Source organism: Epinephelus moara, chromosome 14, assembly GCF_006386435.1.
Source record: "Epinephelus moara isolate mb chromosome 14, YSFRI_EMoa_1.0, whole genome shotgun sequence".
Taxonomy (NCBI): Eukaryota; Metazoa; Chordata; class Actinopteri; order Perciformes; family Serranidae; genus Epinephelus; species Epinephelus moara.
The window spans coordinates 30,695,827-30,717,205 of NC_065519.1; the positions used below are offsets into that span (position 1 = coordinate 30,695,827).

General features: G+C 42.6%; 3 protein-coding genes across 5 annotated transcripts in view; 2 read left to right on the forward strand and 1 right to left on the reverse strand.

Moving 5' to 3' along the window:
* LOC126401002 (low affinity immunoglobulin gamma Fc region receptor II-c-like) overlaps positions 1 to 3,200 on the forward strand; it is a 10,027-nt gene extending 6,827 nt beyond the window's left edge. The window contains exons 4-5 of the mRNA XM_050062031.1: positions 711 to 845; positions 1,291 to 3,200. Coding sequence (XP_049917988.1) covers positions 711 to 845; positions 1,291 to 1,340 — 185 coding nt within the window. The 3' untranslated portion in view covers positions 1,341 to 3,200. The remainder of the gene's footprint in view (positions 1 to 710; positions 846 to 1,290) is intronic.
* A 2,878-nt stretch (positions 3,201 to 6,078) lies between these two features.
* tfr2 (transferrin receptor 2) lies at positions 6,079 to 16,820 on the forward strand. Of its 3 annotated transcripts, XM_050061698.1 has the most exons (19): positions 6,143 to 6,193; positions 6,510 to 6,575; positions 6,810 to 6,848; positions 6,970 to 7,165; positions 7,255 to 7,447; positions 9,292 to 9,432; positions 9,521 to 9,629; positions 9,712 to 9,954; positions 10,041 to 10,180; positions 10,251 to 10,426; positions 10,827 to 10,946; positions 11,131 to 11,213; positions 13,843 to 13,906; positions 14,032 to 14,099; positions 15,040 to 15,110; positions 15,211 to 15,295; positions 15,438 to 15,662; positions 15,789 to 15,929; positions 16,178 to 16,820. In XM_050061698.1, the coding sequence occupies exons 3-19, from the start codon at positions 6,819 to 6,821 to the stop codon at positions 16,430 to 16,432; spliced, it is 2,340 nt and encodes a 779-aa protein (XP_049917655.1). In that variant the 5' UTR covers positions 6,143 to 6,193; positions 6,510 to 6,575; positions 6,810 to 6,818; the 3' UTR covers positions 16,433 to 16,820. The 3 variants fall into 3 exon arrangements, with proteins under 3 accessions (XP_049917654.1, XP_049917656.1, XP_049917655.1); XM_050061697.1 differs by lacking the exon at positions 6,510 to 6,575 and having other exon boundaries at positions 6,079 to 6,193; XM_050061699.1 differs by lacking the exon at positions 6,510 to 6,575 and having other exon boundaries at positions 6,113 to 6,193; positions 6,810 to 6,859.
* A 2,823-nt stretch (positions 16,821 to 19,643) lies between these two features.
* LOC126401531 (uncharacterized) lies at positions 19,644 to 21,028 on the reverse strand. The gene is made up of 2 exons (XM_050062869.1): positions 20,774 to 21,028; positions 19,644 to 19,707 (listed from the first exon to the last, which is right to left on the reverse strand). The coding sequence occupies exons 1-2, from the start codon at positions 21,004 to 21,006 to the stop codon at positions 19,644 to 19,646; spliced, it is 297 nt and encodes a 98-aa protein (XP_049918826.1). The 5' UTR covers positions 21,007 to 21,028.
* Between the last annotated feature and the right edge of the window lie 351 nt (positions 21,029 to 21,379).

Sequence of the window (21,379 nt, forward strand, 5' to 3'; positions counted from 1 at the left end):
GCATGAGATATGCCCATTCAAAGTTTGACATTTCAATGGGTTGCTATAGCGCCCCCCTTTGGCCAGTTGATGTAATATTGCTTCATTGGCATCCTCCCATGACCCTCTACCACTGTGCCAAATTTCACATGGATTGACCAAGTCAGTGAGGAGAAAAACGTGGAACAGACATACCAACAGAGTTTTCGTCATTCTAAGATAAGATCACCGTATCGCACCTCCATGTTTCTACAGTAGCTCAGAACAAACAAACCAAACACTGGCTCCAGATAGGATCATTTGTGTTTCCCTGTTGGCTACCATAGTACGAAGCCAAATTGCAATGTGCAGCATTGGAGCTACACTGATTTGTAACATGAAACTACTTTATTCAGTGTTTTTAGGTGTTTAAATTACCTGGTCCATTTGTTTAGGAGGGGAGAAGACCTCTAATTTAGCTCCTGGTGAAAACCTCCTGAACATCTGGATCAGCGCACATTATCTGTCAACAAACACCGGACAGTTCAGACTGTAACTGAGTATGTGGACAGATTCCTCCACCTTACACTGAAAACAAGACTTCCCTTTATTCTTTGTTTTCTTGTTGCACCCTGTTGAGATGATTCATATGACACTAATGGATAAAGGGACAATGTTTCTAAACCTTAACGTAATATTTAAGTGAAAACAGAACTAATTGTGTGTCATGTTTGAATCCTTCTTCCTCACAGTGAGACCTCAGACTCCAGAAGCCCCTCCTCCTCCTGTCATTACTCTGTACAGGCTGATCTGCACCATCCTGCTGTTCATCCTGTTCACAGCCATACTCATAATGTGTATTTACATATACCGCAGGGTGGCTCGAGGTAAGAACACCTCTGAAAATATATGATAATAATAGACTATCTTGATCCCAGTATGGATCATATTTTCTGATGGCTTCCTCCACAACGTAGCAGAATATAGCACTCAAGTTAAGTACAAGTACCTCAAATCTGTACTTAAGCACAAGAATTTAGTATAAAATGAAGGCAACAAAGTTAAGTTTAAGGTGTTTTCTAAAACCTTTACCCTAAACTCGAGATACCGGAAAACCAGAGCGAAGTCCAAACTGAGCCAGCCAACCCACAAATCTCTCTTCGTGACACTGGTCTCAGGTTGTGGCGACACTGAGGTGAAGTCAGCAGCAACAGAGCTGGTTGTCACAGCAACAACAGCGCAGTAGCACTGGTAGAAATCAGGAAGTGAAAAAGGAAGATGATGCCACGCACGCTTGTCTTAACCCTTTGTCTCCTCTGCTCTCACCTGCAGCTCGAGCTGATGCTGAAAAGAGAGCGTTTGATCATCTCGAACTGGAATGAAGATGAAGAAGACGAAGATGTGGCATTGCTTAAATGCTGACCCTTTTTTTTTGTGTAGCAGCTTACATGCACCTACATGATTTATTTAAAGCAGGGGTTGGCAACCTAAAAAAAAGAAAAAAAAAATCTGTCTGTAGCCGCAAAACTTGTTTGAGCCTCATACTAAAGGTAACACAGCCTTTAAAGTCGAACTTAGCCTATGAGCAGTGATGGCCAAATGAAGCCTCGGGAACCACTTTCTTTATTTTCTGACCCCTGCCAGATGGCGCTCTTGGTTTAAAGATAAAAACTGAAGGACTGGCAATGAAATGTGCTTTCAAACCTTTGTTGAACAGACAGCGCCATCTAGTGGCTTCAGAGAATAAAGACAGTGGTTCATGAGGCTTCATTTGGCCATCACTACCTATCAGCATTACGCATAGATCTAAATAAGCATTCACTAATATGTTTTAGCACAGGCTGGCTGCGTGCAGTGGGCTATTTCTGATTATTTGGAACTTTAACTTTGCAGCATTGCCGATGAAAGCAATCAAATTCTCTATTTTCCTTTGAGACTTTTCGAATCCAGAATCCATGGCGAGCCAAGCTAGGAAGACTCAAGACTACTCTGGCCCTCGCCAGTGATACTTTCAGAGTAAAAGGCACCAGGCCAGATGTACGACACACAGTTTAGTTGATGAAATGTTCAACGTTATTTTTAGATCAGTGTATAAGCTACACATTTTACACTTTAAGAAGGTAAGAGTCACTTTAGGCCTCATGTTCCTTGTTCTTTAAAATGCAAAAAATAAAGAACACGAGGTCTTGGACACCATTTCAGATGGCAAGATCCAGACGAAAAGCATTCACATGTCCAGTTTAGATCTGGGCAAATGACAAATCATCACAAATATAAATACAAATACCACAAATACCATGGGCGGATTATGAGACAATGGGCTCCGGGCACATATGTGTAAAAGGCCCCACCACCTCTGCCACATAGAAGCAAGACAAACAGACTTTGTGCTGGTTTTGCCTCATTTTCATTGTTGTTTTTCATCTCCTTGTGATTGTCATGCGACTGGTTTTGTGTCTCTCTGAGGTTGTTGCATGTCTCTTTGTTTATTTTGATGTTTTTCCCATTTCTGTAGTTAATTTGTGTCTCTTTGCAGTTCCTTGCATCCATTTGAGTCTCTTCCTGGTCAGTATGTGTAAATTTGAGTGACATTTTACAGGTGAAAGCCAGGAGGCCCCTAATACCTACGTCCATTAGGCCCATTCAGTAATCTGTAAATAACAATTATTGTCTGATGAGGACCAGAATATAGCCAGAAATCACCACAGCCTCCAGTGGCATTCACCTACAGACAGAGGGCGCCATTGAGCCACGAAACTCTGAGTTACAACTGAACCAACCTTGTTACAAGAAGACAAACTTTTCTGCAGAAGAAAATTATCAATTCCTGTTGTCTGTTTCAGGACTCAGACATTTAGGAAAGTCTTTCAGGTTTAATCTCATGTTTTGCTTTTGTTCCTTTTTTAGTAAATTAATGTGTAGAAACTTTGATAAATGTTGTGAAGCCGCACTGAAGGTGTTTCTGATCAGTGTCAAATCAGTTTTGATGGTGATGCTTTCTTTAGTGATCTCAGCTTTTTGTTGAGAAACATTCACACAGATTGTAAAATGTAAAGATGATCAACAGCACATTATTGTCTCACGCCCCCTCGTGAGCATTTTGGTCTAAAATGCTTTCACCAACTAGACAGACTATTGAAATTAATACATCACTTTTAAACATGCTTATTTCCTAAAACATGAAAACAAATCTTGTAATCGTACATTTAATGAATAAAAGAAACGACAGAAAAAGAGACAAAGACATCCTGCACTGTGACCTTTATTTGCTGATGCTGAAGCTGAAAACAAAAACATATAAAGATCATTTCAGGCTAGACGTCACTGTGAGAGCTAAGAGCTCCGTAGAACTGAAAAATCCTTTAGCTTTGGTGACACCTGAATGCATCATTTCATCACTTTCCTCAAACCAGACTTTTTTTATATTTTATATTTAATTGTTAATAGTATTTCCTTTTTATACTTTTACTTTTATGTATTGTATACTCTTTGTTATGCAACAATACACCAAGCCAAATTCCTTGTATGTGAAAACCTACTTGGCAACAAAACCGATTCTGATTCTCTGCTGCTTGTCCCACAGATTTAAGGGGGATTTGGCGATTTGCAATATTTGCCCCCAAAGAATTGCTTAACAATGTTTCTGAAATGTTTTTTGTTTCATTTTTAAAATCTCTCAACATCAGAAACTTTATGAAACAAAATATCAAGAATGATTTCAGCAGGTTCGCTCAATTTTGACTCTCTATACAAATGCAGTATCAAAGATTGTCCAGCAGATGTCCCCATTCTACCGGTTTCAGTGAACCTAGATGTCATTAAATGTGTTGCATGGCTGCATCTGCACTTCTGCCTCCTACGGAGTAACTAGTTACATGGAACAGAGTTAAGTAATAAATTACAAAATAAATGTTATCGTAAGTGGGCAGGAGTACTCACCTGGGCGCTGATCTTAAGGCCCGTAGAGTCAGAACAGTGTTACATGCGGATCTTTGATTTATGATGGCTTTACCCTGATCCCTCTCAAAGCCCTGTTCACTATGTCATGAAACTAATTGTTTTATAGGCTGCTGTTATAAGACACTTTATGATTGTGTAGTTTTTTTCTGTACCCACTGTGTCCTTTCAGTGGATGCCTCACAGCACCCCATTCAGTATCTAAAAACTACAGCTCCCAACAGGTGGAGCTCCTGCCAGCAGGGCTGTGCGCAGGTGTGCAATGATTAGACTGAGACTGGTTAGTTTTGCCTGCCTGTCCATTGTTGGTTCATGTGTGTTCTGATGAAGGTTTAATAGACTGAAAGCTCAAGAAAAGAATGAAGTGAAATGCTGCATAGATGTGAGTGTGCGGTAATCTTTTCTACAGCAGTAAATATTCCTTTGAAATGATTTCGTAGCAGCCCCAAGCTGCAGAAAATCATATAACATCTTCTCTGCACCTGTGTACAGACTTATAAAATGAAGCAGAGCACATTGAGAGAGGATTTAGTGGAGAAAGTCTCAGATCAAATTGTCCTTTTTAGGTACATTTACGCACCATGTTTGGCTCCCAAATAACAGTTAAACTCATATGTTGTCACCGACATGTCATTGGCAGTATTAAATATTAAAATTAGATACATCTAATCCACCATGGCTTTATTTTGAAAATCTCTACACATGTTCTCATCCATAGAAAACAATTCTAACTGGATGGAAAAGGAAAGGAAGCCAACATGTATCAATAATGATCATGTCTGGTCCCAGTGTAGTAACACCCTTCAGCCACCAGATGGAGGCATAGACAGACCTAAAATCATTCTGTCACACCACTGTAATAGTAATAATAATAATTATTATTATTACTATTATTATCGTTATCATTATCTATTTGTATATTTATGTATGGTCAGCAGAAACTGGAATTTAACACTGTGACAACAAATAAATAATGACATACAGTTTAACCATTGCTCCCATTATTTTAGTTATAAAAACCAAAGTTACACTCCACTAACATGAATCAGCTGAGTTAAAGCCAATAAAAGTCACTGCAGATGAATTATCTGAGACCATCAACGCTGCAGTAATAATATTAATTGGACTTGGAATAAAGTCAGCGACACATGACGTCCAATTTAGGATGATTAATCATAATTTTCTCCCAACATAAAATCAGTACTTGGAAACATGAACAGTTGTATCTCTCCGTACGTGTGACTTAATGTTACCAAATGTTATTTACCCGCAGTAACAGAATACTTAGCAAGATTTTCCCGAGCTGCACAGTGTTTGTGGCATTCTGTCGGCCATCTTGGTTTTGAGAAGTTTTTGTTACACTTACAACACCTGGCCAGTGGGAGGCAGTATGTGGCATGACTAATTATAGGGAATTTATACTTCGACACCGTAGCCTGGCGTGCACCACCCCAGAAATGTAACTACACGTAGCCGTAACGCAGACCTCCTGTCTGTCTCTGTAAGCTGAAACCATTTCCCTCAGTGGAAACAAAGCTTTGATTTACTTTAATTTCACAGATAAGAAACAATAAACTGTGAAGACAATAAAGCCTCCACAAAAATAGCATTTTAAGTCTTGTGTGTGATTTATCCTGGCTTCATATGAGCAGAGGAAATCTCTCTAATTTAGGCTAATTTATACAATGTAAAATGCCATAGACTTGCACTAATAACGTTAGCATGTTGTATTTGTTGAGAAAATGTGTTTAGTATAAGACAGTTGTTTTGTCTGTGAATGCTGCGAATTATAGTGAAGCGGATTTGTGTCTATTAAGCCATGTTTAATGTGTGTTTAATGTGTTTAATGTGTGTTTAATGTGTATTTAATGTGTATTTAATGTGTTTATTGTGTGTTTAATGTGTTTAATGTGTTTATTGTGTGTTTAATGTGTGTATATACGAGATAATGGCTTTTCAGTAGCTGTCCACTATAATCAATAATAAATGATGTATTTATTAAAATGAGCTCCACCTTTACCTGCTGTCACATTAAACTGATGAACACACTCATGTTTCATGATACAATAATATATTTGGTTATCTAGTATTTTAACAGTGTGGTATCAGTACTTTTACTGCAGTAAACTATCTGTGAGAGCAGGTCAGGTGACCACAGGGTGGGCGTCAGATTGGACTTTCCAAAGTTACACACATACGCACACACACAGGGAGACACACTGAAAACACCCAGACGGATGGACGTAGAGAGAGAAGACAGAGAGGAGGAATAAACAAGGTTAGTGGATCACATTAACTCAAGTGTTTGTTATTGATCAGCTGATTGATCAACTCTAGTGATCTGTGACTTTAAATCTGTTTTTAACTCCTGACTCGAAAATGACTTTTTGAATAAGAAATCGTCGTCCATTTGAAACTGTCATGTTGGACAGACACCTGTTGTTACACTGATAAATACCACCTTAAATCAAGCACCTTAAATCATTGCTGTGAGAGCGTCAGCTGAAGACTTACAGAGAGTTAAAGCAGCCTCACTGTCGGTGTGTGTGTGTGTGTGTGTGTGTTTGTGTGTGTGTGTGTGTGTGTTTACTTAGCTGTTAATAAAGTTAACCAGATCAAACACCACTGTGACCTCTGACCCCTGTGAGGAACCAATCACAGTGAGTCTGATCCTGATTATTGATCTGTGGCGGACGGAAAACATTCAGATCTGTTTATGAGACGTCAAGGAGAAATTACAGCATTTAAGTATTTGAATAAAGTTTAATAATAAAAATAATAAAATATAATTATATATTTAAGTATTATTATAATTTTATTTTTGAATCAAAGTTTGTTTTTTGTTTTGTTTTTAGACTAAAAATATTTCATCGTGGTTACTTTTTACCTTACAGGTCATCGTCATGGACACCGTCAGGACTCGTCTGACTCAGGTGAGCCACAGGTGAGACACCCGGAGACCAGCCCCTCCCCCTCTCGCCTGTAACCATGGTTACATCTCTCTCTCTCTCTCTCTCTCTCTCTCTCTCTCTCTCTCTCTCTCTCTCTGGTCAGTCTCCCTCAGTGGGCGGGGCCGAGGATGAGGACGCAGGAGGAGCTCAGAGGGTGGAGATGAGGTTTGTGACACGAGAGGAGGAGGAGGCGGGGCAGAGCAGTGACATCACAGCACTGGTGCTGCCTTATCGCCACGGTTACCGCAGAGCCAGCGTGTTCCTGTGTGTGTGCATGGTTGTCGTCGTCTTTGTCATCGGTAAACATACACACACTCACACACACACATTCTTTCACTGACTAGTTTGATCATGTGATGAAAGTGGGCGTGGTCTGTCTCTCTCGTAGCATTTCTATTGGCCTACGCAGTGTTTGGTGCGCGGCTCCATTGCTCCCAGGTGAAGGGGCTGGGGGAGGAGGATGAGGAGCGTGGGGGCGGGGCTAAACCACCTGCAGAGGGAGGGGCGGGGCTTTATCTGGGAGAGCTGAGGGTGATGATGAGGAGGCTGCTGCAGGATGAAGACATCCATGACACAGTCAGGTGATTATACATGTATATTACGACTCAGTCCCACAGACACCGTCTGGATTAATCCACCGCTGAAAATAGTCCCAAAAAAGGTTGTTTGATAAAAGCTAAAGTGAGCAGCTGTTTGAGGGAATCACTGATCAATCTATCGATTTGTGTTTTTAAAGATGTTCAGGAGGAACCAATGAGAGACAGAAACAGACTATGAGGGTTGAGGGATGAATAGGTGAAGGGTGAGAGATGAAAAAATGAGGGTCTGAGGATGAAGAGATGAGGGAATGAGAGATGATAGATAAGTGGTCAGGGAGCAAAAGGATGAGGGTTTAGGGATGAAGGGCGAGGAATGAGAGAATGAGGGTCAAGGGACAAAGAGATGAAGGGATGAGGGTTGAGGGATGAATGGATGATGGGTGAGGAATGAAAGGCTGAGGTTCAAGGGGCAAAGAGATTAAAGGATGAAGGTTTGGGATGAATGGATAAGGAATGAAGAATGAGAGAATGAGGGTCAAGGGGCAAAGAGATGAAAGGATGAGGGTCAAGGGGTGACTAGATAAGAATTTAGGGTTGAAGAGATGAGGGGTGAAGGCATGAGGGTTGAGGGATGAATGGGTGAAGGGTGAGGGATGAAAAAATTATTGTCTGGGGATGAAGAGATGAGCGAATGATGAATGAATAGATAAGTGGTCAGGGGGATGAGGGTTTAGGGATGAGGGTTAAGGGATGAATGGATGAAGGGTGAGGAATGAAAGGATGTGGGTCAAGGGGCAAAGAAATGAGAGAATGAGGGTTAAGGGATGAATGGATAAGGAATGAGGAATGAGAGAATGATGGTCAAGGGGCGAAGAGATGAGGGTTTAGGGATGAGGGATGAATGGATGAGGGTCAAGGGGCAAAGAGATGAAGAGATGAGGGTTTAGGCATGAGGGTTGAGGGATGAATGGGTGAATGGATAAGGAATGAGAGAATGAGGGTCAAGGGGCAAAGAGATGAAGGGATGAGAGTTTAGGGATGAATGGATAAGGAATGAGGAATGAGAGAATGAGGGTCAAGGGGCAAAGAGATTAAGGATGAGGGTTTAAAGATGAATGGATAAAGGGTGAGTGATGAAAGGATGAGAGTCTAGGGATGAAGGGTGATGATGAAAGGATAAGCGTTGAGGGGATGAGGAGATAATAAGTGAGGAATGAAGGGATGATGGTCACGGGATGAATAGATAAGGAGGTCAAAGGGATGAGGGATGAAGGTATGAGGGTTGAGGGATGAATGGGTAAAGGGAGAGGCATGAAAAAATTAGGTTCTGGGGATGAAGAGATGAGGGGATGAAGGATGAGGGATGAACAGAAAAAGGGTCAGGGTGTGGAGGGATGAGGAATAAAGGGATGAGGGTTGAGGGATGAATGGAAAAGGGGTGAGGAATGACAGGATGAGGGGCAAAGAGATAAAGGGATGAGATTTTAGGGATGAATGGATGAAGGATGAAAATATGAGGGCTGGGGGGATGAGGGGATTAAGGGTGAGGAATGAATGGATGAGGGATGAGGGATAAAGGGATGAGGGTCAAGGAATGAATGGAAGATAGTTGAGGGTTGAAGGGATGAAGGGTTGAGGGTCTTGGGCTAAAGGATGAGGGATGAAAGGATGAGGGTTGAGGTGATGTAGGGATGAAGGGTGAGGAATAAATGGATGAGGATGAAAGGATGAAGTCAGTGGGTGCTTCCACTGACAATAAATGGGAGGTGTGGAAAGGACGGATCCTGTGGACACTTTTGGTCTTTTTGTCCACTCGTCAGAAGGAGTCCTGTTGTTGTTGGTATCTGAGTTTTGTCCCGTCGAGTGTTTGTGTTTGTCTCCATCAGTCGAGTCAGCAGAGCCAATCATCCTCCAGGTTCCTCAGAGGGAACGTCTCTGGCCTCAGAGATCCTGCGCCGCTTCAGACTGCTGCAGATGGATCACACCTGGACCGAGTCTCTGTACGCCACGCTGCAGTTCCCCCACAGGTAGATGCTGCAGAGGTCACTCAGAGGTAACAGACTGACGACGGAGAGTACAGCCTGTTTGTTTATGTGTTTGTTTGTTTGTGTTCAGGTCTCAGAGGAGCTCTCTGTCGCTGGTGGACTCTACAGGACTGATCTCAGAACAGATCTCTCTGAACCCATCTGACTTCTGTCCATACAGCGCCACAGGAAGTGCCACGGTGAGACAGTGAGTCAGGATGTCTTGTCATTATGGTAACCACAAACCCCGGTATCATTACCTGTCCCTCTCTCTGTCTGCAGGGGGGCGTGGTCTATGCTAACTACGGCCGCCCGGAGGATTTTAATTGGCTGAAGAGTGCGGGTGTGTCTGTGGTTGGCTGTGTGGTAGTGATGCGTGTTGGAGGCGGGGTCAGTTTTGCTGAGAAGGTGTGGTTGGCTGAGAAGAGCGGGGCAAGTGGAGCTTTGATCTACCCCGACCCGGCTGACCTGCCGCAGGACCCCCGACGCCTCGGCCTGAACGCACACACCGCCGTGTCCGAACATGTAAAGCACACATAGAAACACACACCTGTTATGTGCCTTCCTGCTCCCGACCAATCAGCATCTCCCTCTGTGTCATCCAATCACAGGTCCACCTGGGGTCAGGTGACCCCTTCACCCCTGGCTTCCCATCCTTCAATCATACTCAGTTCCCGTCCATCCAGTCCTCCGGCCTGCCGCTCATCCCAGCCCTGCCAATCAGTGCCACTGTAGCTGCCAAGCTGCTCAGGTGAGCCCCGCCCCCTCAGCTCACCTGCTCAGGTGTTACTGTGACCTCACCAGGTTTTTCTGTGTCTCAGCCAGCTGTCAGGTCCATCCTGCCCTTCGTCATGGCGGAGTCGACTGCCATATGTGCGCTGTGTGGTCGGTCCAGAGTTCAGCTCCGGACGCAGAGTCAAGATGTCGGTCCACAATGTCATGACGCCGGTCCTGCTAAACAACATCTTCTCATCTCTGGAGGGCCGAGACGAGCCAGGTAAGTGTGTCCCTGTAAAGTGGTCTCTGAACTGTGTCCCTGTAAGGTACTCTCTGAACTATGTCCCTGTAAGGAAGTCTCTAAATTCTGTCTCTGTAAGGTACTCTCTGAACTGTGTCCCTGTAAGTTACTCTCTGAACTGTGTCCCTGTAAGGAAGTCTCTGAATTCTGTCACTGTAAGGTACTGTCTAAACTGTGTCCCTGTAAGGAAGTCTCTAAACTGTGTCCCTGTAAGGAAGTCTCTGAACTGTGTCCCTGTAAGGAAGTCTCTGAACTGTGTCCCTGTAAGGTACTCTCTGAACTATGTCCCTGTAAGGAAGTCTCTGAACTGTGTCCCTGTAAGGTAGTCTCCTACTAGGTCCCTGTAAGATAAACCAGTCTCCCTCTGTCTTTCTGTCAGACCAGTACATCATACTGGGAGCTCAGAGGGACTCACTGGGTCCAGGAGCTGTGAAGTCTGGAGTTGGAACAGCGATCCTTCTGGAGCTGGCTCGGACCTTCTCTGCCATGGTGAAGAACGGTGAGTCTCGCCTGGATACAGGTGTACTTCCTGTGGTGTAGACAAGGCCATAGTATTAAGATGTTAGTAGGTGGTTACGAAGTGGTTGCTAGGACATTCTATGCTGCGTCTGATGTGAACAGTGTATTTGCAGTGTGGTGACAGTGCACAGTGTTGGTTTCACTGTGTATCTGTGTGTGCACAGGTTTCAGCCCCAGGCGCAGTTTGCTGTTTGTCAGCTGGGATGGTGGAGATTTTGGGAACGTTGGAGCAACTGAATGGCTGGAGGTTCGTCCAATCACAGAGTAGAAAACACATTACGGTACACACCACAGAGGAAGAAGGAGTAAACAAACTCAATGATACCGTCTTTTTTAATTTCCTTTTCCATTTGCCTCACGTCAAAGTGCGAGGGCCGGGGTCAGCTCATAAACTTGGGTGAACTTTGTGGGGGTGAGAGATAATCAACATCATAGACAGGCTGAACAGGCTGAGAAAGACCAGAAATTTGCCAGTGCAGTTTTGGAGCTGCTTTTAAGATCCATAAAATATCTTGGACATCAGTCACTTCCACTGTGGGGGCCATTTTAGAGATGTATAATAATAACTAGATCCCAGATGACAAGATGACGCCTCTTTAGTCTAGTGGAGCTGCTCACCTGGCGCATGCGCCTAAAGCAGTTTCTAGTATGCCGCTTAGCTCACAGACTGTATGTTGTGATGTCACAGATTTTTAAATCACTTTTCTCATTTTCAGAAAAGTCTGACAAATATAAAACTACCATGGATCAAAAATTCAGAATAGAAAGATTTATATTTGACCGTGTTTGCAGTTCCAGGTGTCCTGTCAGCAGTTTTACAGACATGTCTTTTTCAATGGTGATCTGTAGGGAAAATGCTTTTTGGGGCGCAGGGGATTGTTATGCCTCTGCGCCAGTGATAGCTGCGGCCAAAGGCATTATGTTTTTGGGTTGTACGTACATGCAGATGAACTTCCGCACATCTCTCTGTCCATCCCATCCTTGTGAACCCGATATCTTAAAGGTGCTGTATGTAAGAATGTGGCCAAAATGGTTACTCAAATTCAAAATACTGCCGTGAGTCGTGTCCGCCCCCCCTCCCCTACAGATTCGAGGCTGCTGGACAGCGGCACGCTGGAGACTGATTTGTTTCCCACGGGTGACTGCCGTGGCAGGGCCGCGTCGCCGCGTCCTTGATCTGCGGTTTTCCAGTGGACCGTTCAAGCAAGTCCGGCTTCTCTGCTGCTAACGCTGCTGCCGGGATACAGCTGAGGAGGAGTCGGCTGCTAATGCTATGTACCGGGACACTGCTAATGCTGTTCAGTCGGGTCGATAACCCACCTGCACATGGGCTACAATGTATGGATACAATGGATCGAAAATGAATAACAGTTGAAAGTATTTGAAATGTCCATCCCCGTCTAGCTATGATGCTAGTTAGCCAACTTTGGCTAAAGCTTACCTGTCGAGGAGAAGAGTAGCCACTTCGACATCCGATTTCAAATTCTTCTCTGCTTTAAATCGTCTCCACCGTTCAAAAGCATCTCCTATATAGACCCTCGCTTTGCCTCGGGTTTTGTCTTGGCGTTTTTGGGAATCATAACGAGGTCGTTTGGGTTTTTTTTCATTGTAGCTCGGTCGTAACTGTAAATGATGCTGAGACTCTACTGACTGTGTGACTGGTAGAAGGCGGTGGGTGGCGCAACAGGCCAAAACACAGATTCAAAACATAAACATGATTTGTGTACCGTAAAAAATGTTTTTTAAATGCGAATATTCTGGCTGTACTATTGTTGTCGGTGAGATCAGTATGTTATATGAACATTATTCCTTAGTCTCTGTGACATATTAGGAGGATTTTACGACTATTTGCTTTAGATTTCTTACATATAGCTCCTTTAAGAACACCTTGAGAAAATTCCTTTAAATTTGGCGCAAATGTTCACTTGGACTGAAGAATTTTGGGGCACATCCATCAGGACTGAGTCCTATAGCAGCTAATGACGGAGCAGACGAAAGGCAGCTGTAACGTTATGATCTGCCCAGGGGGCATGAGTGGCTGCAGTGAACACACAACTAGGTGTCTGACACCATTCAAAAGGAAATATTAGAAATTTTGGCACATGCCGTCCAGAGATAAACTGTCTGAGGCAAGAGAGCGCACATTCTTTGGACTAACAGAACCATCGATGTAAGAACGTCTGAGTAGTTTTCCTGTAGCTCCTCGACCCAATCAACAGAACAAATGTTTGAATTGTAGGTTTCTGCTGTGGTTAATATGTTGAGGCACAAAAAAACCCTGGTTATGGTTCAGAAAAAAATCCTGTTTTGGCTTAAAATACACATTTGGTTGGCACAACCACCCCTGGAAAAGCTACTGATGTCTCACTAAAAACCAACCAGTTTTATCGTTTGTTGGTCTCCAACAGTGATCTGCAGCTGTCTCGCCTGAGCACATTCACACACATAGTCGTGTGTGTGCACATTTCTACTGCACAGTGACAGTATGTTCCCGCGCACATGTTCATCAGTAATGTTGTGGATGAAACTGAAAGGAGGGTGGTGAGTGTCAGACACATGAATGAGACCAGCGGTCATTGGCTTTCACCTCCAGCTGTTCTGTTGGCTGTCAGATGAGGAGAAGGAACAGCTGAGATGAACTGCAGGCTGTTGTCCACAGCTGGCAGCTGTAGTGAAGCACTTGCTTTGCTTCCAGTAGTCTGTCCCGACTCACGGCGCTCTGAGTTATTAATAACCTAAACAAACATTACATACAATAGTCCACCTTCTGACAATATCACTCTCTGTCTCACACATCACATCAACTCTCTGCTGAGTCTTCCCTCTGACCTCTGACCCTGTGGTTGCCGTGGTAACATGTGCGCTCTGTGTTCCAGGGTTACCTGTCCATGCTGCACCTGAAGGCTGTGGCCTACTTCAGTCTGGATCAGGCTATCATGGGTAACGCACAGCTATCAGCCAATCACAGGAGACCTTCTTTAATGTGTCAAGCAGCCAATTAAAGAGATGAAATAAATAACCTTCTGTCTGTCTGTCTGTCTGTCTGTCTGTCTGTCTGTCTGCAGGTGATGATGTCCTGTCAGCGTTCTCCAGTCCTCTGCTAGTCGACCTGCTGGATGCTGCCATCAGACAGGTGAACACTGAGAGATGATGTCTAATGGGTTGTTTATTAGAGACGTACAGTGTTGGATTTTTTGTCAATATTTTCCAGCCCATTTAAGTCTGAAATAGGTCAGACTGAAATCGTACTGAGTTAAATTTCTTAAAGTCGGTCTAACACACCCAGATCATGTGACTCCTGCATGTATACAGTCAATCAGACCCAAACTGGCCGAGGCGCTCTGAGCATGCTCCACAGTTTCCGCCTCGGGCTTTGACCCAGAAGTCCAATAGCATTAAATGTGTAAGAGAAGAAGAAGCCGGTAACAACATGGAGAAATCTACATCCAGAGACGTGACTTTTTGGACGGACCAAATGTACAGAGCTGTAAAGTTGTCCACCATGGTAGCAGTTAGCTGCTAGCTAACCGTAGCTAACTTGTTTGTCCATTGTTTGGTCTGTGACGTAATAGGTCAACAGGAAAAAGGTCCAATACTAACAAGCTGAAAGGGGGCATATCTCCACCTATCGTAGAGGAGTCGCACATAGTTGGCTCAATAAATGGGTGATTGAGTGATTCTGACTGTTGGAGAAAAACTACCTTCAAGTGAGACCGTGCATGTAGATGTGCTAAAAATGCAACAAGAATATCTTTAAGTTTACCTTAGGTATGCCTTGAATAGACGTTTAAAGTGAATTTAGGTGAATTTTACAGGGATGGTAGGAGGTGTTAACAGACTTGGATGACACTCATCCCTAGGAAATCATGACAGAAGCTTCAACGAGGGCAAACTCGACCATTTATAGTCACATACTTACATCATTCATATTGTGCTGATGCTGTTATTTCATTTTAAAGCCACTGTCTACCGATGACATGCTGATGTTATTGTGCACCTCTAAGATTTCTTTACATCAGTGTTGCTTTGGCTTCATGTCACATGTTGTCATGTCGTGGTGTTAATGTGTGAAGGTGGAGCATCCGAGACATGCAGGTCAGACAATCTTCAGTCAGGCGGAGAGGGAGGGGGGCAGCTGGAGGATGTGAGATACCCCACAAACACTCAGCATCACATCCGTCACTAATTAATGTTTTGTAAAGAAGAAGATTGACCTCATGTATGAATGAACCTTTCCTCCTCAGAATGAAGCCGCTGTACCTGAACAGTGGAGCGTACAGCTTCACAGCGTTTGCAGGAGTTCCGGCTATGGAGCTCAGATTCACTGAGGTAAACTGACACCGCGTCATGTTCATGTGGTCACATCAAACTGTGCTTAATGTCATGTCAGTGTGTGGAGTCATGTGTACTCGGTGTACAGGTCTACTTGTTGCAGGTAGATGAGTCATGAGTTCTGTGTCTGCCCCTTAAGGAGCGAGCGTACCCGTTCGTCAACACGCCATTGGACACCACCTCTCGCCTACAGGAGGTGCTGGGGGGTCGTCTGGGGGTCACGGGGCGGAGCTTAGGGGAGCTGGTTGGGGAGATGGTGCTGCGATTGGCCCACGACCACATCCTGCCGCTACGCATCGATTCCTACGCTCAGGCAGTGCTGCAGTTCAGCGCTCAGCTGAACAAACACTCTGCTGAGCTGCAGGTACGCTCTCTGACCTCACTTGAGTCACTATGCTGACAGGTGTCATCATGGCTGCTGTGTTTTTGTTTTGTTTTGAAAAGACAGAGGTGTACTGATTAAGTTTTTCTACTGTCTCTCTGTCTTCAGTCCAGAGGTTTGTCTCCTCAGTGGGTTTTCAGTGCAAGAGGAGATTACAGCCGAGCAGCCGAGACACTGCAGAGAGCCATCGACAACAGCGACCTACACGACCCGACCACGGCTCGCTTCTACAACACTCGCATCATGAGGGTACTAATACTTCTACAACACTCGCATCATGAGGGTACTAATACTTCTACAACACTTGCATCATGAGGGTACTGATACTTCCAACGCTGCCTCTGGTACTGCTTGCTTCTACAACACTCACATAATGAGGGTACTAATACTTCAAATACTGCCGCTGACACTGCTCATTTCTAGGATGCTCGGAACACAAGGGTACAATTACTTTAAACGCTGGCTGCCCCACAAACGCCCGCTTTTCTGTCCTCCAGGTGGAATACTACTTCCTGTCTCAGTACGTATCAGTGGTGGAGACACCATTTCGTCACGTGATCCACGGCCGTGGCGACCACACTCTGAGCGCTCTCGCTGAGCACCTGGCCCTGCTGACGTCTGACCCCGAACACTTCGACGAGAAACGCTTCAGACGGCAGCTCGCCTTCTTTACCTGGACGCTGCAGGGAGCCGCCAACGCCCTGACTGGGGACGTGTGGAGCATACACAACACATACACATTCACACACTGAGACACACAACACACACACACATATACAAACTGTTATGTAGTTCATTAACATGATTGATGATTTATTTAATTAATTTATTAATTAATTAAAAAGAAAATGTATCCTGAAGAAACTTTTTGTGTAAGAGATGCTCGAAATACATGTAGCATGAATATATACAGGTATGAAATAAAATAAAAAATAACTTAAAATATATTGAGATGTAAATTAGAAGCAATGGTGCAGATTAATATTTGATGTTATAAATTCTAAGATGTGATAAAAAGTGAAAATATAAAAAAAATACACTAAATAATAAACATCATTCTGTCTTTATTTAAGACAATTAACAGATTAAAAAAAAAAAAATTATTGATGTATTTATTATTAAAGTATTTTCTCTCTTTGATCTGTTGTTTTTGTATTTTCTGCTCAACCTCCCGACCTTTTAGCTTCAGTCAAGTTCAGTGTGAGTGACATCATCGGGAGCTGTAACAGTAAAGACAGCGTGGGAGCTGAAGCCTCATTAAAAGCTCCTTAACGAGCTCCCAGACAGACTTTTAATGTGGAGGGTGTTCCCTGTTCTTAATTTATATATTATTCAAGCAGACGGAGAGAAAAAACACTGAGATACATACTCAGATTAAACAGGAAACACAGAAGTGAGTCGTCATTAATCTGTAAATGAACTATCAATAATGTTTTATTGTAAAAACAAAGAGTTCCTGACTGAGAAAACTGAAATGAAATAATACGTTTGGTTGTTTGAGGTTTAGGAGTGTGACAACTGACTGAAGGATTGATTGTGTTTGACCTGCAGAGTTTAACACAACCAGTAAAACTGTTTAGTTTTTATAAACTGACCAAATTAAACAATTTAAATGTCCAAAAAGGGACAAATTGTGATACAGCACAGAAAAACCCTTTAATGTCAACACTAAGAAAAGAAGAAAAGCAGATTTATTTAACAGATTACAGATTTAAAAAACAAGTTTTGTTTTCAGACCTCATCGTTTTTTTTAATGATAAAGGTAGAGAAGCAATGATTATTTTATCAAAATTGACTTTATTTCCTATTAAATAAAAACACTTTTGATAATTCGTTGTTGTTAAATGATACATATAATGTTATTCAATATATATACATATATGTATATATATATATATATATATATATATATGCTGAAATACTTTGAATTGTCCTTTTATGTTAAAGGTCGTGATGCTAAGATAATAAATTCACAATTTTTATGAATCTAAAAAAGGATAAATTTACACCGCTGTCACCACCATATATCTAATGTTATTCCACTGTGTATTTGATAATAAAAAAAATCTTATCGGTATGATTTTAACACCATTTCTGTGACATTGTCAAAGTACTGTAATGGTAAATATCTTGAATAAATATGCAGAAATAATACTAGTGCTGCTAATACGACTAACTCCATGGTAGCTACTGGATATATGTTGGTATACTAACATATTACAGACATTACAACACTACATGATTTGTTTGATTTTTTTTTTTTTTTTTTTAGTGACAGGCTGATATTTAAAGGACAAATGAACTGTTTGGTAGAGCATGTTTTTAAAAAATGATTTGACCTTTATTAGACTTTTATTTTTTGTATGTATTAAGTCAGACCTATATATATATATGTATATTATATTGTATATTATATGTTGATTTATAAACTCATTTGGTAACCTATATTGATATGTCCATGTATTAAGGAAAATTATGCAACTTTCTTCCCTGAATCCTCTGACTGAATATACATGTTTATCTGTGTCCTTGTACACCAGGTTATCTTTATTTCTACATATATTTTCATTTATTCACGTACATAATACCCTGGTTTAAGACCATGTGTTTGTGTTTGCATTGTGTAGTACTATTTCATTGTCCTAAGGAAAATAATAATTTACAGCCTTTTGTTTTACTTTGTGGTGGTTTGAGAAATTCGTAAAACACAGTTTACAATGGGTGGTAACTAGCTTGTTAAGCTGTCAGCCTATCATGGCGGCGAAGAAGACGAAATGGGTCAGACCTGGCAACCCTGGAGAGCCGTTAGCATGGAGGACAGCAGCTAACAGTTAGCAGGAAAAAGGACTAAATATTGAGCCAACGAGAACTGACTGTGAAGACGTTAGCATGCAGGATGTGGGACTTTGGTTCAGTGACTGTTAAAACCGTTGTGACTAAGTGCCGAGCTGGAAGAAGAATTGTGATGACAGTTTTGCCTGCTAGCATCTAGCTAGCTATGGTAGCAGCTTTTAACTGGTGTGGATGTTAGCTAAGTGGGTGAGTTTATGTCAGTGGGTGGATCAAGAGGGGATAACTTTATTCAAAACTGTTTTTGACTTTTACTTTTTTATTCTTGTGAAGGAGCTCGTTAGCCCGCTGTCTCTGGATTTACCGTTGTCAGGACAGTGCGGTGTCGTAAGTTACTAAACTCTGAACTCTGACCTCCTCTGAGCTCCAGCGTCACTACGCAGACTCTAACAGACTGTAACACATTTATGGGCCCTAATATTTCATTGTCCAGTACGTTTTATTTACAACAATTTGTAAATACACTGAAATTACAAACTTATTTTGATGTCTGGTCACTTTATGGTGATTGTAAATATTATCTTCACACAGTGACGTCAGTATTTCGCACTATATCGTCAGTCTTTTGCATTAGAAAGTTAGTAACCGGATCATAAGCAGTTAAGACCCTACCATTAAATTGTTACACTTAATTATTTTATCGTCTGTTTTAATTTTTGTCCTTTATATTCTTCGTATATTCTTCCCCCATTCTTCATGTTTGTCATATCAGCATCTTGGCAGAGTGCAATATTTTATTTTTTGGCCAATATCGTCCGATAATGATGACGAGCAGATATTATTGTGCATCCTTTATATATACACATTTATAGCACAATCAAGTTGAGCTCAACACATTTTTTATTGAAATATAGTGACTCAAAATGTGCTCTGTTAAATGGTTAACGGGTTAAACATTAAACATCATGTGGATACAGTTAAAACACAGAACAAGTCAACAATTAAAGTCCACAATCATGATTTATCAATAAATAAATAAACACATTTTCCACCAAAGAACCTGATTCAAGATTTTATTTTCAAAGTGAAACTATTCCAGAGTGGAAGACACAGAAATACAAGAGACACAATTCTTAAATGTTAAACAACAACAAAAACCAAATAAATGTCTCATCATGTGACTTCACACTCTGGCTGGAATCCATCTTGTCTGATTGGCTCTGCGGTGTCATGTGACCTTAAACACACAGACAGAGGGATTATTAAAATATGACTGAGTATTTTCTTGATAAAAGTAAATAACAATATCACAGAATAAAACAGTGTTGTTTCTGAGGTTTAGTCCAGGCACTTTTTTAAAAAAGAGGATAAAACAATGAAGTGAATGTGTGAATATGAATTAACACCAACACAGCAAGAAAGAAATGTCTATTCAGAACCTTACTGTGTATAAAACACTTCTAGTAAACCTACATTAATAAACTCTTTTTCCCCCTTTAGACGACAGAGGAGCCACTTGTTTATTATGCCTGTACATTTGTAACAGTCTGTGATGACGATAGGGGGTTAAAAACACCTCTGGAGGTGAGGAGTGCCATTGACTACAAGACCCATAAGCCCCAGGAATGTTTGGCCAATCGCTGTCACCTTAAGGGCCGTACACATGCTGCATTTTTGTGCCCTCAAATTAATTGTTTTCAATGTAGACGCGTGGCAGGCCTGCTCAAACGCCAGAATGATGTCGTGGCACACATGTTCTCAAGTGCCTATTTTTAAGAGCACATGTGACGGGAACAAACCAATCACAAACCAGCGGACGGATTCCTTTCCCTTCATCCGTAAATATCAGTTTGTGGTAGATAACAAGAAGAAGTTAATTATTTTAGCGCAGAGCTGTCAGAGCTTCACGTCTGTCCCACGGACAACAGGCCGACACACTAACATAGGCTGTGATAGTGTGCTAGTTAGGGTTGCTTAGAAACCTCAGACTGAACTTGCCACAGCGCTCTTGAGCGCTGGCAAAGAAAAGACTCAAGAGTAGCACCGAGCGCCTGACCGCGCGTTTTCCAAGCGGTTAAAGACGCGGCATGTGTACGGCCCCTTAACTAGCTTGAAACTACAAAAACTGTCACTGACATACATTCCTTGGTATTAACACCATAGCAACAACACTGGAAGCTCCTATTGGCTCAAGTGAGGTGTCAATAGAAAGGCCAGGAGTTTGCCTCCATTTTAGGATATGATGGTAACTTTTGTTTAGACAACAAACAAATAATCAGTCAACATGTTTCTGTTTTTCTCACCTATATGGAGGCTTTCTCCCGTTCATCCACAGCAGGGGGCGCTGTCTCTCCTCCTGTCTCTGCTCCTCCTGTGTCTCCTCCAGCATCACCTCCTGTCTCTGCTCCTCCTGTGTCTCCTGCGTCACCTCCTGTCTCTGCTCCTCCTGTGTCTCCTCCAGCATCACCTCCTGTCTCTGCTCCTCCTGTGTCTCCTGCATCTCCTCCTGTCTCTGCTCCTCCTGTGTCTCCTGCATCACCTTGTCCTAACTCTTCTCCTGTCTCGTCCCCTGTCTCTCCTCCTGCAGCACCTCCTCCTGTCTCGTCCTCTGTCTCTTCTCCTCCTGTCTCCTCCTCTCCTGTTTCCTCTTCTTCTTCCTCCTCTTTTTCTCCCCCCTCCTCCTCAACTCCTTTTCCTCCCTCTTCTTCCTCTTCTTCTCCTTGTTTTTCACCCTCCTCCTCCTCCTCCTCCTCACCCTGTTCTCCTTCATCCTCCTCATTGCTATCTTCCCCCTCCTCCTCTTTTTCTTCCTCCTCTTCCTCCTCGTCTGCTTCTTCCTCCTCCTCCTCCTCCTCCTCTTCCTCTACGTCCCCTTCTCCTCCTTGCTCCTCCTCCTCTTCGTCTCCTTT

What these genes read in the sequence shown, in the direction of transcription:
- tfr2 (XM_050061697.1), top strand. Translation starts at nt 6,819, where the DNA reads ATGGACACCGTCAGGACTCGTCTGACTCAG. An exon ending in TCAGGACTCGTCTGACTCAG is followed by an intron (nt 6,849 to 6,969) that starts GTGAGCCACAGG and finishes CTCTCTGGTCAG; the next exon opens with TCTCCCTCAGTGGGCGGGGC. An exon ending in ACGCTGCAGTTCCCCCACAG is followed by an intron (nt 9,433 to 9,520) that starts GTAGATGCTGCA and finishes GTTTGTGTTCAG; the next exon opens with GTCTCAGAGGAGCTCTCTGT.
- LOC126401531 (XM_050062869.1), bottom strand. Translation starts at nt 21,006, where the DNA reads ATGCAGGAGACACAGGAGGAGCAGAGACAGGAGGAGATGCAGGAGACA. An exon ending in GGGAGAAAGCCTCCATATAG is followed by an intron (nt 19,708 to 20,773) that starts GTGAGAAAAACA and finishes TGTGTGTTTAAG; the next exon opens with GTCACATGACACCGCAGAGC.